This window comes from Onychostoma macrolepis, chromosome 19 (genome assembly GCF_012432095.1).
Source record: "Onychostoma macrolepis isolate SWU-2019 chromosome 19, ASM1243209v1, whole genome shotgun sequence".
NCBI lineage: Eukaryota > Metazoa > Chordata > Actinopteri > Cypriniformes > Cyprinidae > Onychostoma > Onychostoma macrolepis.
The window spans coordinates 29,878,294-29,895,808 of NC_081173.1; the positions used below are offsets into that span (position 1 = coordinate 29,878,294).

The window sequence follows — 17,515 nt, forward strand, 5'->3', positions numbered from 1 at the left end:
ACTTCATGTCAGGGTTTTTTTTTTGTTTGTTTTTTGTTTTGTGATAACGACCATCTGCACAATTTCCCTTATGTATTTTTTTATGACAAAATGTATTGCATTATTAACGTTGCTGTCCATTTGTCTGCCTGTTGCATTTTTATTATAGTTGGCATGCTGTATCATGTTTGCTGGCTTACTTACTGCCTGCCGACTGCATTATATATGTTAGCATGTTAAACTGAAGTATGCTGAATAACTAGTGTAATTCATACAGTCACCATATCGTTGTTCAAGCTACATTTTCAACATGCAAAAATATCATAAAACAACTGAGGCTTTACGGAAGTGAGGTTAAAAAATGGCCACCAAGAGACGATGTCATTGGTGGTGTTTGGAAAAAATTGTAGTTAAAGCCATTTTTGCAACGTTTATCATACAGAATCATAAAAATAAATACAAAGATTACTGTGTTAAATATGTTTAAAGAGATGATATAAGTAGCCTAATGAAAGCTAAATAAATAAAAGGCACTTTTCTAAAAATAGATTTAAAGTGAGGATAGAAGAAAATAAATATAGGGTTGTTTATTTATTTGTTTGTTTTAAAGATTTATTTTGGGCTACATTCATTAGATCTAAATAAAGGCAAAATAGCCAGAATAAACTTAAAATAATAAATAAAATAAAATAAAATAAAATAAAATAAAATAAAATAAAATAAAATAAAATAAAATAAAATAAAATAAAATAAAATAAAATAAAATAAAATAAAATAAAATAAAATAAAATAAAATAAAATAAAATAAAATAAAATAAAATAATTTTTTTGGCTACATTTACCTAACAAAACAAACAAACTAATTATTTGTATTTATTTTAAATATATATGTGAGCTAAATTTATTTTATATGATGGCAAAATGGCCCAAAATTGTTTTAGATAAATAAACATATCAGCTTTTATATGGTTACTTTTATCACCACTTTACATAAAAAAAATTAAAAAAAAGAACATAACTTTTATTTCTTTAGGAGTAAAATATTTGAATGAGGAATAACTACATGGAGTGCATCTTTGAGAGTAAGTCAGATGTGTTTGTGTGCGTTTACCTTGCTTTTGTCTTCAGCGGGTTTCTGCGGTTCTTGAGGAGAAGCGTCTGATGCCTCTGAGCTTTCGTCTTCTGACACTAGAGTAAAAATTAGAAGAACACAGACAATTAACAGTGAAGTCAAAAATAAATCAATTATGGTTGTTTTGTTGCAAAAACACCTCGACTAAGTGAAGAAACATGGTTTGCTATGACCGCTACAAATATAAAAGCATCTTACTGGACTTCTTGGCTTTCCTGGCGAGAGCAGCAGCGAGTTCATTCTGCACCTGAGGTAAAAACACACATGGTTTCTGAAAGTAATCCAGTGAAAGCAGAAGAGTACAGTGTCTTTAGTTCATTCTACAAGCAGAAGAGCTCATCAGAGCGATGAAAGCACACGAGGATCGCCTCAGACAGCAGGGGCTCATGGGATACTGGAGGAGGACAGCTGTGTGGAGATGAACACTGATTCAACACTCAGAGTCGAGAGGGAATCGCCGCGCTTCGGTGACACAGTTAGGCATTTAATCTATTTCACAATTATATAATCAGAATTCAGTATAGACTATCAAAGCTGAGCATCTGTGTTTATTTGACATATATGTACTATGTTTCAGGGGTAACACATAACAAATATTATTACTTTTATTTATTTAATAATAATAATATATGTATGAAAAATACTTGTTAATTTTCATAACATAAGCAGTAATCAATTAAGCAATTTGTAGGCAAAATATTTATTTTAATAAATTAATTTGAAATATTATATATTATATTTTATTATATTTGTTTACACGTACATACTATCTGAACACACCTAGAAAATGTTTTGCACATTAAAAATAATATTCAAATAGAAATGTAAAATAAAAAGCAAAATTAGATAGTGAAAAACAATGAGTAAAATAATGCAAAAGAAACTAAATCTAGTAATTTTCCTCATCATTATAATTTCCATTAAGACTAACAACACAGATGAATTAGATGAGTACAGTAATTAATTAATTTAAGGAATATGACAATAAACAGTAATAAATTTGTAGCTAATATATTTATTTCAATATATTTGTTTAAAATATTACTACATTTTATTAAAATATTATATATTATATATTATAATATATTGCATTGCATTATTATATTATATTATATTATATTATATTATATTATATTATATTATATTATATATGTGTTTATCCACACACACACACACACACACACACACACACACATTTATATATTATATTTATTTAAAATATTTCTTCATAATTAGCTGAACATATTTCAAACAATTAGTAAGTACAATTTTTATGTATTATATATACAGTATATAGAAAAATAAAGAAAAAATACAAATAATAAATACAAACAATTAAATATAATAAAAAGTACAAAGAAAAATAATAAACAAGACAATGTGTGAAAAAGAAAAGAAAATGTAGTTACTTTAGATTTTGTTCATTTCAATGATATTTCTGAAAGTGTCAGATTTTCTGGTGGATCTGAATAATGTGAGCAGCAGTGTCAGTGGTCCGCTGGCGAGTGAGCGCTGAGTGAAATGGATGTTTCTCTGTGCTGCTGTCAGACGAGTGTATGTGTGTGTGTGTGTGTGATGGATGAGACTCTTTGAGGCTGCAGTGGATCTTTACACACACCAGAGGACTGGAGACACACAGTCAGGGATCAGAGGATGCTTACCGTGGACGTGAGTCTCTCCAGAGCCTTCATCTGCAGGATCTCGCTGCAGATATCACGCTTTCTGTCCGGGTCTTCCTCGGGTCTGCGGGAGAGAAAACACACACACACACACACACACACACACGTGATTAAACACCTCTCTCGCATGAGCCGACCTCTGTGTTAGATAAGCAGCAGATGTCATGTTCAGAGTCGGCTCTGTCCCAAATGGTGCACTTGATGTGCACTAGAGTGTCAGTTCAGGTTTCTGAAGTGCACTTGATGCACAACTGGACCAAGTATGCACTAATGTGGATTACTACTGTCAGTATGAGCTGCTTTATTTGATCAAATTGTTGACTTCAAAGAAGATGGCAAGAACAAAGGACACCATTTGGGACAAAAACACTAGTGCACTAACTATGAATGCTAGTATACTATCTACTGTGCAGTATAGACAGTATATACACTCAGCAACGACCGCTGACAGCTTTCCATGATAATACCATGATGTGTAAATTCAGAGCGCAACCAGTTATCGTCTCAGAAACAGGGTTATTATCGTTAACTAAAACTATTTTTGTTAATTGAAATCAAGCTGCAACATTTATAATTTTAATTGTTTTCTTAATTTTAACACTAAAATTTCAACATTTATTAATGGAGTAAATAAAACTAAATTAAACAAAAACTGAAATAAAAATATAAAAACCTAACCAGTAATATTAAATAAATATATAAAATTAAAAAATAAAATAACAAAAGCACATAACAAAATTAACAACAACAAAAAAGACTAAAGTTAAAATGAAACCTGAAGGTCTAAAAATTCTAAATATTAATAAATACTAATTCAAAATATTATTAAAAGCCATAATAGTTGATGCTATAATATAATTCAAAATAACATAAAACTTATTTCCGTTAGTTGCCAAAGCAACATTACTAATTTTCATTTATTTTAGGTTGAAGCACTAAAATTGCTAAGTGAAATTATATTAAAAAAAATTATAAATAAATAATAAGATTATATATATATATATATATATATATATATACACAGTTATATATAACTAAAAATTTAAATGAAAACTGAAAGAAGAAAAATTACAAATATTAATAAATACTAATTCAAATTATTAATAAAACTATTATAGTTAATACGTTAAAAAGCTATAATATAATATTAATAAAAACTACTTCAGTTAGTCGCCAAAGTAGTATTTCCCATTTTCATTTAGTTCGTTGAAGCACCTGGAAATAAAATAAAAACTAAAAAGAAACTAAAACTGAATTAAAACAAATAAAATAAAACCAAAAGAATAAAAATAAATTCAAAATATAAATAAAGATTATAGCAGTATGTAGATAATACTAAAATAACACTGTTTAGACAAAATATTTTACAGCTATTTCATATTATAATCTAATTTTGTGTAAAAAGTTTCTACGTTTTTGGCAATATGATCATATAATGAATCAGGAAAGAGATGTTTCAGAAAATATGGTTAGTATTGCTTCTCTTGTTGCTCTGGAAACGGAAGGTGAAGTGAAGTGCAGTGCATTGTGGGATGCAGTATCTCACGCAGGGCGCTCTGGTTGCACACTGCACTTTTTTGACAGGTGTTGTATGTTATGTCTATGGTCCTCCATTCAGGCAGAAAATGTACATACTGTGCACACGATACATACTGCATACTGAAAAAAAGCCCTTGGCTCTCTGCTGCCTCCTGCTGCTGGTGAACTGCATTACAATAGGAAGATCAAACTCTGCTTTCGCATGAAGTACTGCATGTACAGGTTAATCCACATTTAAGGTCTGTTGGACAAAATGTAGGCAAAAGAAAAAAGAAAAAAAAAGCTATTGTTATGACCACAAACCCACGGCACACTTCAGATCAGTGTTTTAGGTTGATTAAAGCACCAGAACATTTTCCTAAAGAATTAAAAAATATATTAGACAGTTCCTTGTGCATTATTATATTATACTGTATTAAATTATATTATATCATTTAAAATATTTTTTCGCAATTAGCTGAACAACTACAAAAATGTATCAAAAACATAAAAAAGAGTGTTAAACATACCTATTTAATACTTACAAATCCATTTTTTATTAAATATATTGATTTTCCATTTTTTTAGAATGTATTGTATTATTATATTTTATTATTCAGAACTAGTTGAACAAATAGAAAAATCAAAAATTAAAAAGTAGCTTTAAAAATACATATTTAATATAAAAATATAATTAAATAACAATAATATTTACAAAATCATTTTTATTATATATTTTTTCTAATTAAAGATGTCTTTACAATAAATATATGAATAAATGAATGAATAAGTAAATAAACTAAACTAAAATTACATTTTGTTGTAAAAAGTGTTTATGTAATATATTATGTTATTTATTTATTTGTTTTAGAAAATATTCTGGTGCTTTAATAAACCCCAAACACTTGTATTTATTTATTCAATTATTTAATATATCAATTTTGTTAGAAACAATATAATAATACTAATAATATTTACAAAATCATTTTTATAATTATTTTAAACAATAAAATGAATAAATATACAAAATAAATGAATAAATGAATACAAAAAAAAAAAAATCTGTGTTTGGGGTTCTTTAAAGCACCAGAATATTTTCTAAAAAAAAAGACAAAATAAAAAATGTTCTATACACATCTATATGATTCCCTGGGGATTTTATTTTCTTATTTCTAAGGGTGTAGAGCAGATTGTGCAGGTATAAACCTCAGCATGAGCAGAACAAAGGCCTGAGAGCTGCTATAATCAGGACAAATGGAAACCTCCACACAGTCTCACACACGGCTCAAACTGGGCCAGCGAGTTGAGAAGTGGGCCAAAGTTTCTCTCTTCTCCTGCGCCGTCAGTCCATTCATCACAGCATCTCTCCTCCTCCAGACACCGCGGCTGAAGTGATTCGCAATGGCAGCAACTTCTAAACGAATCAGGCACGATTGCACGAGATTGCAATTCACACACTCTCACATGCAAACACACACACGGGCAGGCAAATGAAGACATGAACGCACACACATACGCAAATGCACGCTCATTCTGCACACAGAAGCATTAGTCGTTTCACAGAGCTGAAGATAAAATTCAAATAACATGCAAATGAGGCGTGCGGCACGAGGTGTGTGTGTGTGCGTGTGTGTGTGTGTGTGTGTGGGTGGCAGAAAGCGAGGCAGTATCCAAACAATCCTGGCTAAAAGCGTCAATCCTGTAGCTCCAGGGGTTTCAATTCAGCCGAAGAGACGGTCACGACCGGCACAACACAAACCAACAGAACACACATTCACACCACACAACAGAAAACCTGCAGAAATTACCAAGAAATAATCAAATAAAGACTTGATAAAACAAATACAATTCATTTTAATTCAATTTAGTCCTAAAATAATTTTTCCTTTATTATTTTATGTCTTTATATTTATTTTAATTTTAGCTACATTTAAAATTTAATTTGAATTCTGTATAATGTATTTATTTATATTTAATCTTTATTCTATCTAATTTATTTTATTTTTTATTTATTTTATTGCACATTTTTTGTGCAGGAAAAATAAATGAATGTATAAATATAAAAACAATAAAAACAAAATATACAAATAAAATAAATAAATAAATAAATGTGAAGTAATAGGAAAATAAACAAAGGAATGAATTACTTAAAACAAACACAAAAGTCATTTGCAATTCAATTCAGTCCTAAATTATTACTTCATTTATTACTTATTTTCTGTATTTATTTTTAACTATATATTTATTAGTTCTAACTATATTGGTTATACTTATTTAATTTGTTATTTATTTGTAATACGGAAATAAATACATGTGTGAATAAATATATACATAAAAATAAATAACACATAAATATAAAAACAATAACAACATATATGAACAAATAAAATAAATACATGTAATAATAGGAAAATAAATAAAGTAATAAATGGCTTGATAAAACAAATACAGTTAATTTTTAATTACATTTATTCCTAAATTATTTTTGCATAATTTGTTTTAACTTTATTAGTAATTTTCCATATTTATTTTCAACTTTATGTTTATTCTTTTAACTTTATATTTTAGACTTCCTTTAACTTATTTTTATTTATTTGTAATATGGAAATAAATACATGTGGGAATTAATAAATATAAAAATAAATAAACACATTAATATAAATATAATAAAAGCATAAATTAAAAATTAAAAATACAGTTAAAAATAAAAAATACTAACAAATAAAGGAGGAAAATAATACAAAAATTAATTCAGGGCTAAATTTAATTAAAAATGTATTTTGTTTGTTTTAGGAAATCATTTATTCCTTTATTTATTATATTCTGCAGGTTTTGTCCTTTATAAAACCACACACACATGCACAAATGCAGCAGTAACGAAATTAAGACTCATTTTACCATCTTTTACATGTATTATAATAAACATCACTTTCCAAAACATTTTCACTACAGTGTCGATATCAAACTGTTTCTGCCCATAACTAGCCCTAACCAGTCCTGCCAGCTGGTAAAAACTGTAACTAACCACACAACCGTTCAAAAGTATTTCTTTCATTTCTTTCATTTTTCCTTTATTGTCAATGTCTGTCTGAAGCAACATATACCGTATGGGCAACAGGATATGATGTCATAGCCTAGGATTTCTGAATAATGCAACATTCAACATCTACAATCAAAGACTGATTTAAATTGAACCTTTGTGGCGAGGTTTATGAATCGAACCGTTTGTTTTTTGCATGCAGCGCAATAGAAAGATGCACCGTCTGTTGATTTTCTCTGCAGCATCATCCAGTATTTTTATCTCATCGCATTCAATTGAAAATGCAAGCTCAAAACTCGGGTGAGTTATCATTTCTCTCGCCGTGAGGGTATTGCAGCAAACTCGCACGAGTTTTTGGTTTGATCTGATTTGGTTGGCTTGTGCGCGAGGATCTGGTTTCTGCTTGGATACGCTGCGGCGCTGGCGAAGGGGATCTGGATGATTGGGGTCGGAGCGCGGCTCATCGAACGCCCAAACCGTGTCACTTCCAATTCTGTCAGCGAGGGAAAAAACTGCTGGCGTGGACAAACGCCGTCCCATGTTCACCTTCCTGAAAATGACATCAACTGTCCGTTCAGATTTAATCTGGCGGTTCACATCTCACTGCGCTAACAAAACAGCTTCGCTCGATCCAATCTCAAAGTACTGCCGTCTCAATCTCATCGTCTGCACCCAAGACACGTTAAAGCCAATCAAATACTTTAATCTACACGCAGTTTAGTTCAATCCAATCGAGCTCGACTCGGTGACCCACAAATGGGCCGCAGGTCTGTTATAATCAGGCCGTGAACAATTGGAAAACATTCAAATAAAAAATTCATATAATTCTGCTTAATATAATTGTGCTTAAAAGGGAGAAAACACTTCCCGTATCTATTGTTTGTTTGTTTTTTTGTCACATGGTCATTTTTAGGAGGTGTGGAGACATTAAGGAGATATTTTTAGGATTTTTAGGGGATTTGGTAATAGTAACCGCTTACTTAAATCATGTAAATAAAATAATTACCTATGTGGAAACCCTACTGTGACAGTACTACACAGAAATACACTACCGTTCAAAACTTTGGGGTTGGTTTGAGTCTCTGATGCTCACCAAGGCTGCATTTATTTGATCAAAAATGCAGTAAAAACAGTAAAATTGTGAAATATTATTGTGGTTTTAAATAGCTGTTTTCTATGTGAATAATATGTTAAAATATAATTTATTTCTGTGATGCGCAGCTGAATTTTCAGCATCATTACTCCAGTCTTCAGTGTCACATGATCCTTCAGAAATCATTCTAATATGCTGATTTGCTGCTCAAGAAACATTTCTGATTATTATCAATGTTGAAAACCGTTGTGCTGCTTCATATTTTTGTGCAAACTGTGATACATTTTGTTTTCAGGATTCACAGATGAATAGAAAGTTCAAAAGAACAGCATCTTTTGTAACATTGTAAAATGTCTTTACTGTCAACTTTTGATCAATTTAATGTGTCCTTGATGAACAAAAGCATCAATTTCTTTGAAAAAGAAATCTTACCGACCCCAGACTTGTTGAATGTTAGTGAATACCTTCAAATAAATGATCAAAAACATGATCAGCACAGATGATCGTGCCTCTATATGAGAAAGAAAAACCAATCTAAAGCTCATATGCATGATGCTAAATACACTCACATAAAACAAACACGCATATTTCATTTGCTTCTTCCATGAGGATGATTTGTGGTTTAACAGGATAAACAGGGGAAAACCGAAGCAAAAGGTCACGAGAACAATCGCTTTCCTGCTGCATTCAAATCAAACAGACGGACGCATGAAAGACAACGATGGAAACTAGTGCACTGCACAGTATATACTCCACACTGCATACTACTGCTTTCATCATGTGAACACCGATACAATATTCTACTATATAAATATAAATCTTAATAAATAAATATGTGTGCATGTATATAGACTGCCGCTCAAAAGTTTGGGATCAGTAAGATTTTTAATGTTTTTTAAGGGAGTCTCTTCTGCTCATCAAGGCTGTATTTATTCGATCAAAAATACAGAAAAAACAGTAATGTTGTGAAATCTTATTGCAATTTCTAATATTGGTTTCCTATTTTAATAAACTTAAAAATGTATTTTATTTCTGTGACGCAGCGCTGAATTTTCAGCATCATTACTCCAGTCTTCAGTGTCACATGATCCTTCAGAAATAATAATAATATGCTGATTTATTTTGAGTGTTGAAACTGTTGTGCTGCTTCATATTGTTTTTTGGAACATGTGATACTTTTTTTCTTTGATTCTTTGATGAATACAAAGTTACAAAAGATCAGCATTTGTTCAAAATAGAAATCTTTTCTAATATAAGTCTTTACTATGACTTTCTATTCATTTAACACATCCCTCCTAAATAAAAGTATTCATTTGTTTAAAAAAAAAAAAAAAAAGAAAGAAAAATGTACTGACCCCAAACTTTTGAATAGCATTGCATATTGTAACACAAAATTTATTATTTAAATAAATGCTGTTCTTTTCAACTTTTTATTAATCAGAGAATCCTAAAAAAAAAATATCACAGGTCCCTAAAAAAAGCAGCACAACGGTTTCCAACATTGATTATAAATCAGCATATTAGAATGATTTCTGAAGGATCATGTGACACTGAAGACTGGAGTAATGATGCAGAAAATTCAGCTCTGCGTCACAGAAATAAATTATATTTTAAAGTATATTAAAATAGAAAACTGTCATTTTAAATTGCAATAATATTTCACAAAATAATAAAATCAAATAGATACAGCCTTGATGAGCAGAAGAAACTTTTTTAAAAAACATTAAAAATCTTACTGATCCCAAACTTTTGAGCAGCAGTGTATATATGTATGTATGTGTGTGTGTGTGTGTATAGCATACTGTATAACATGCATGTTTGCACAGTACTTACGGGCTGACGACCCTGAACTGGACGTAGGGCACGAGCTGCAGCAGAAGACGGACGCCATTCTGCCATTCCTCCTCGTTGCGAAATTCACAGCCCTGAGCGTCGCACTCCTCGAACGAGAACTGATAGTACGTGTTGGAGTCTTCAAACACCAGCCGCTGGTCGACTGAGGGGACGACAGAGAGCGGTTTTAAACACGGCACACATATGATGTGATATAGAGATGCGGCCCTAGAGAATTGGCTTTTTCCCATTGGAATTTGTGGAACGGTTTCCTAAAAACCCATTAGAAATTCCAGAGGGATCCCACAGTGAATGTGCCTCCTGGGTTGACCTACAAATGTACATCACGAGTGAACAGCTCAATTATACATATACAGCCGATTCTTCACACTATACAGTATTCCGGATACAGTATTCCATGCGCTCCACTTCTACACTGCACTGTATTCCATATTCCATACAATATTCCAATCCTATATTCTAAGTAGCAGTAGGAAATATTGCATTCCAAACATTCAGTGTGTGTGTTTACCTAAAACCGCCGGAACGGCTTGCACGTATGACAGATAGCTGAAGTGAGAGAAAAGTGTTTATTACGTTTTAAATATGGATATATTTCTTACAAAAACACATGGATTCGCTACATAGGCCTTTATTCACCCCCGGGAGTCATGTGAGGCACGTGTTATTATGGATGCACATGCTTTATTTGACGTGTTTTGGACTGTTGAACAGAAACACCCGCTGACTGCAATGATAACGCTTAGAAGAGCCAGGACAATTTTTAATATAACTCCGAGTGGATTCGTCTGAAAGAAGAAAGTCATAGGCTGCCTCAAGGGTGAGTAAAACACAGGCTAATTTTCATTTTTGGGTGAACTATAACCCTTTAAACTTATATTAAGTTAGTTGCCATGGTAACATTTCTCATTTTTATATAATTTAAGTTAAAGTAATAAATAACAAAAAAAATAAAAATGATATATATATATATATATATACCTATATATTAGTAAAAAATATATATATAAATATTAATTACATTTAAATTAAATATTAAACGAACTATAATAGTATTTCAGTGATACTAAATAACCCTGTTATTAACCTGAGTGCAGTATCCCCAGCTCCAGCAGCACCTGCCAGACACGAGACGCCATTAACCTGCACTGAACCGACACACACTGCTCCAGGAGCCACTGGACCAGCTCCACACCGACATAACTCCTCCTGCAGCAACACACACACACACACAGGGTCACTGAGATTTCTTTAAAAGAAGTTAGTTCTTTTATTCAACAAGGATGCATTAAATGGATCAAAAGTGACAGTAAAGACATTTATAATGTTACAAAAGGTTTCTATTTCAACTAAATGCTGTTCTTTTGAACTTTCTATTCATCTGTGAATTCTGACAAATAAAATGCATCACAGTTTCCACAAAAATATTGTGCAGCACAACGGTTTTCAACATTGATAATAATCAGAAATGTTTCTTGAGCAGCAAATCAGTATATTAGAATGATTTCTGAAGATCATGTGACACTGAAGACTGGAGTAATGATGCTGAAAATTCAGCTGCGCATCACAACAATAAATTACATTTGAACAGATATTCACATAGAAAACAGCTAGTCTAAATTGTAATAATATTTCACAATTTTACTGTTTTTCCTGTATTTTTAATCAAATAAATGCAGCCTTGATGAGCAGAAGAGACTTCTTTCAGAAATATTAAAAAAATACATACTACAGAGCATTGAATGTTAGTGTAACTTTATTAGCTGCCCATGAACAAAACCAAGCAGTTTTATAAAACAGATCCAATAAATTATTTATAGTTATTATTAATATTATAATATTTTAGTTATTAAAATTTTAAATAGACACTAAATAACATATTTAAGATGCATTTTCCTCAAACTACATTTGGATTAACTTGATTAAAAACCTTTTCAAGGGTATCAACAGAATAAATCAGTTTTCTCAGAGGAGTAGAAATATTACAATCCAATAAAATATAGTTCATTGACATGCATAAACGGCCTGCAGAAAAATATTGTTCATTGCAATTTAATAGATGCAATAATTGTATATTTGTGTTTTCAAGTACATAATGCTGCTGCTACTGTTTTTCATTTTTCTATAAAATCAACTGCTTGCAAATCATTTTGCCTCTGTCATGTGATGTACAGTATTTCCAAATGAAAGACAGGAATTGATCAAATCATGAAAAATGGTCTCTATATTTCAACAAAAAGAAGAATATACTAAACACACTTTATTTAGAATAACATGCACTAATGAAGAACTCGCAATAAGACCAGGAATGCGATTAAAAAGCTGTAAAAGTGTTAAAATAATTGCATCTGCTTTAATCTGCCGTGTGACATTATCATGCTGTCACTGATTTGCATTTTAAGTCATTAAGCTGTTCGTTTTCATCGAGTGCATGTGTGCGTTCGTTAAAGCATGTAAAGCTCTCCGATTCCGCGTTTCACTGTCACACGTTCACACTACACCTTCTGACGGGACATTTTTATCCAATCAGAGTGAAGTTTGGACAGCGGCCATCCATCACAGCGATAACAGACAGCTGATGAGTCAGACACACACACACACACACACACACACACGCTTTTAACCTCTCTTACATTGATCCTGTGATACTAACGTCACAAGAGTTACATCACACAACCACAGTACAACAAAAAACAGACACCAGATATCATTTTTGATCATTTTTTTACTAGTGGGTGCAGGACACTATAATTCATTTATGTAAGTGAGGATAGCAAAATTCATTACATACCTTTCAATCAAAGTTATCTGACATTATCAAGATGAATTTGTTCTGACACAGTTTAACTCTTGAGTTCTTCTCATATTTTATTACCATTTTCTAAACTATAGCAAATAAATTATGACAATGAGAGAAATGTTGAAGGTGTCTGAATAAATTTTGGTTTGACTGTATTTGATTTAAAATATAAAACAGTAAAATTGTGAAATATTTTTACTTTTTAAAATAGCTGTTTTCTATGTGAATATGTGTTAAAAACGCAGCTGAATTTCCAGCATCATTACGCCAGTCTTCAGAGTCACATGATCCTTCAGAAATCATAATAATATGCTGATTTGCTGCTCAAGAAGCATTTCTCATCAATGTTGAACACAGTTGCGCTGCCCAATATTTTTGTGGAAACTGTAATTCATTTTATTTTTTCAGGATTCACAGATGAATAGAAATCTTTTATTTAAAATAGAAATCTTTTGTCACATTATAAATGTCTTTAATGTCACTTTTTATCAATTTTGCTGAATAAACGTATTCATTTCTTTAAAGTTGTAGCTTGAATAAAGTGGCTGGCAAATGCACAAATGTAAATCTCTGACCTGATGATCCTGGCGAGGTGGATCTTGTCTTTTGCTGGATACGGTCCATGAGACAGAAAGGCGTTTCTCAGCGCACGTCCAGCGCAGGGAAAACTCTGAGAACATGCCTGCGAGACGCAAAGATCATCTCAGGATCAAATTAAACACTGTCACTGTGTAATACGAATGCTTGACGCTATAAAATAATTGTAAATATAAAGAGATCCACAAATAAAATCTCAACTGTTTCTCCTAGAGAGCAATGAGAGGCCAATGGAGGCTTTTGCTCAAGTCTTCTGCTTTTCAGATGTTTTTAATGAGAAAAGACCCCAATAATCTCACATTAGTCTCCTCTAGAGATGCAGAAGAGATCTCAGTAATGTCTCAAACTGGGCTTAAGCTCAAAAAAAATTAAAAATACTGCACAATTAACAGAGTTTTGTGTCTGTTTTTATTTGTCCTAAGAAATCAAAGGAGAACAAATTAATCATAAATGAAAATTTAAGCCTGTTGAGCAATGAAAGAACAGTCTCTTAGCAATATATTTTTCCTCGGGCATATTTTTATTCATGTTAGTGTGAATGTGAAACCTGGAAAAACAGCTTCATGAATATAAATAATGTCTTAGTGAAATGTAAAAGCGATATGCTTTGGCTTAAGCGATAGAAAATATCTCTAGATCAGTAAACAAACTATCAAAGTCAGCAGAAAGTCGTGACAGAAAAACAAACATGCTGATGTGTAAACTTGATTATTAAAAATACAGAAGTGCAACAGACACATTTGACCTACATATGCAAAGTGAAATCACCTGCCGTGTGTGTGTGTGTGTGTTTGCATATCTATTCACTGGTATTACAGCGTTTCCTCCTGAAGCTCTCCTCCATCTGTCTTGTTTTAATCAACGGCTCACTGGTCTCTGATCCACTCAAAAGCCCCTTCAGCATTATTGATCAGATTTAATAAGAGCGTTAGAATCCATAGTGACACCTTCAGCAGCAGACGCCCATGTGAGGTCAGAGGTCACGACCCCAGGCCGCGACACTCTGACCTACAATAGAGTCTAAACGCTAAATTCTGACTGGATCAACTGAATTGGATGAAATTCAGTATTAACACATTCAGCAATTTATTGATTTTAATTAATTGTATTAAAGCAATAAGTCTGTGCATTAGATTAATTTTACCTCAGCAACTCCTCCTTACCGTGGTAAAATCACTATAAATCCAGGAGTGATAAATCATATTTTCTGTTCGAACTCAAACAGTATTTTATCTGCTGCTGAGATTCTAGTTATATGACGTCACACAGGAAAGCCCCGCCCACAGTGGAATTTCATTGGTCGAAACTCTACATTAAACATCAAACACTCTTTATGCTCTCAGATTAAATCACAGCGTAATGCTCGCTCTCTCGTGGCTTATTGCTGTAATCAATTCTGGGGTGATTGAAAGAATAAAACAGATAAAGATCATAATCTCTAGTCAGCGATAATTATCTAGATTCAACATTATGTGCTGATCTCTGAAACAGAAGAGCCTTCAGAGGGGCTTCTGAGGTTCCTGACGCTGTGTTTGGTCTTGTATCTAATGTATGTTCTTTTGCACACACGGCCCATCAGCGCAACACACGGGCGATTAGCTGTTAGCGCGAGCGTTTAGCAGAGCTCACGTGCGGATTAAAAGAGCTTCAGAGATTCTAATGAGACGAGAGAAGATACTCGATTAACACCACCAGCATCACGAGTGTAAGAGAGACGCTTTCAAGGGAATATATCGGTCAGATGTTCCTCATGGAGTTCTCAATTGTGTGTCTTTTACTGCAGCGATGTTATTGTTAACTAAAACTATAACGGTTAAAAATCGTTTTCATTCATTGAAATTTAAGATGAAATAAAATATAAATATTGGATGAAAACACCCAAAAAAAGAGATGGTTCCTTGGCAAATAACTACAATAAAATAAGCTGACATACTAAAATGACTAAAACTAAAATTGAAATAAAAATAAATAATAAATAATAAAAAACGAATTAAATAAATAAAAATAATGATAAGTAGAAAATAGAAAATGTAATAATTTTTCCACTAGCACATAACAAAATTTCTCAAACAAAATAAAATTAAAATGAAAACTGAAAATGTAAAAATAGCTAGCTAGCTAGCCAGACATCTAAAATTACTCAAATAAAACAGAATTTTAAAATAAATTAAATGCTAATTAGAAATATATATATAAAAAAAACTAAACTGAAATTATAATAAAATTGAAAATCTAAAAATTAAAGCTAATACAAAATAATAATAAATACTATAATAGTATTAAAAATATAAAAAGTATACCAGATTTACTGTGAGTATACATTTAATCTCAGGAAAAATTACAATGAAAATTTTGAAGCAAACTACATTTTCTGAAGAAAATGAGATGTGAAAATTTGCACTGTCCTTTTAAATGACTCACAGACGACAATTGTTGACATGGTCTTGGATGAATTTGAAGAGGAATATTTGAGTTTATACCAAGATCTCTGACTTTTGATGACAAACCTTGGTACCTTTTCAGTCTGAGCACAGTTTGAAACATATCATCGTAAACTCTAGAGGAGAAGTGTGAAATTTTAGCGAAAGTCTCCACGCGCTGATTTAGGAGAAACACTTGAGATGAGTTATTCGTCAATGATATTCAGGGTGGGCCAAACTGTAGCAGCTCCTCACGTATCAGCGTTAGGTTGCACTTTCTTACCTTGGGTTTGGGTGTGACACCCGCGCTGGGTCCTGGGATGGTGTCAGGTGACTGCTGCAATCACAAAGAGACAAACCAGAGGTCACAAGTCAAAAACACAAGCACACATGAACATCACAAACTTCAGATACAGATGAAACGGTCTGAAATGTTCTGCAGGGGTCCTTAAGGGCCGGTTATAATGCCCTTCACATGAAAAGCGCAACAGAAATGCGATTTTACGAGCTAATCCCATCTCGACAGTGACATTCTGCCATGTTTCTGGATGTCTTGATGTGCTTTTGACATTGTATCATACTACTGGATGTGTCCGGATAAGCAAAACTTCCTTCATGTTTGCTTTTGACATTTCACACTGATACAGAATGCAAATCGTGCGGCAAACACTGACTGTGCTTTGAAAGGTGAATGGGGTCAAACTTATAAATAAAACTATAAAAATTAACAATATAAATATTTTTTAAATTATAAAAATAACAAAAACACAATTAGTAACACAATTACTAAAACTAAAATTACATATATAAAAACAAACAACAGAAATATTTTTGTTTTAAAAAATTAATAAAAATGACAAAAGCATGTAAGACAATTACTAAGACTAAAATTGTATGTCTAATTGTAATATGCAATCACTTCCACTGCACTTTTACACCTTGTTTATAGTAATAGTCATCTGTATATATATTATATTGATAGTACATATCACCTGTAAATTCTGTTTATAGTAATAGCCATCTGTATATTTATTCACTATACATATTCACCTGTAAATTCTGTTTATATTAATAACCATCTTTCTATATATATTTATACATATATTCAGTACATATCCTTGTCCTGCACTTATTCAACCATTGTATATACTGCACTTGCTGCTATTGCACTTCTGGTTAGACCTAAACTGCATTTCGTTGCCCTGTACCTGTACTTGTGTAATGACAATAAAGTTGAATCTAATCTAATCTAATCTAAGACTAAAATTAAATATATATAAAAATAAAGAATAAAAATATATTTGAAAAATCTAATAAAAATGACAAAAACACAATTACTAAAACAAAACTATATATATATATATATATATATATATATATATATACACATACCGTATAAAAAT

The 17,515-nt window shown here is 31.7% G+C and overlaps 1 protein-coding gene across 1 annotated transcript in view; it reads right to left on the reverse strand.

Moving 5' to 3' along the window:
- The window catches only part of rapgef5a (Rap guanine nucleotide exchange factor (GEF) 5a), a 71,058-nt gene that overhangs the window by 45,962 nt on the left and 7,581 nt on the right, over nt 1-17,515 (reverse strand). Inside the window, 7 exon segments of the mRNA XM_058752760.1 lie at nt 1,091-1,167; nt 1,310-1,358; nt 2,773-2,854; nt 10,275-10,437; nt 11,383-11,504; nt 13,671-13,777; nt 16,396-16,449. Of these exon segments, the coding sequence (XP_058608743.1) occupies nt 1,091-1,167; nt 1,310-1,358; nt 2,773-2,854; nt 10,275-10,437; nt 11,383-11,504; nt 13,671-13,777; nt 16,396-16,449 (654 nt within the window).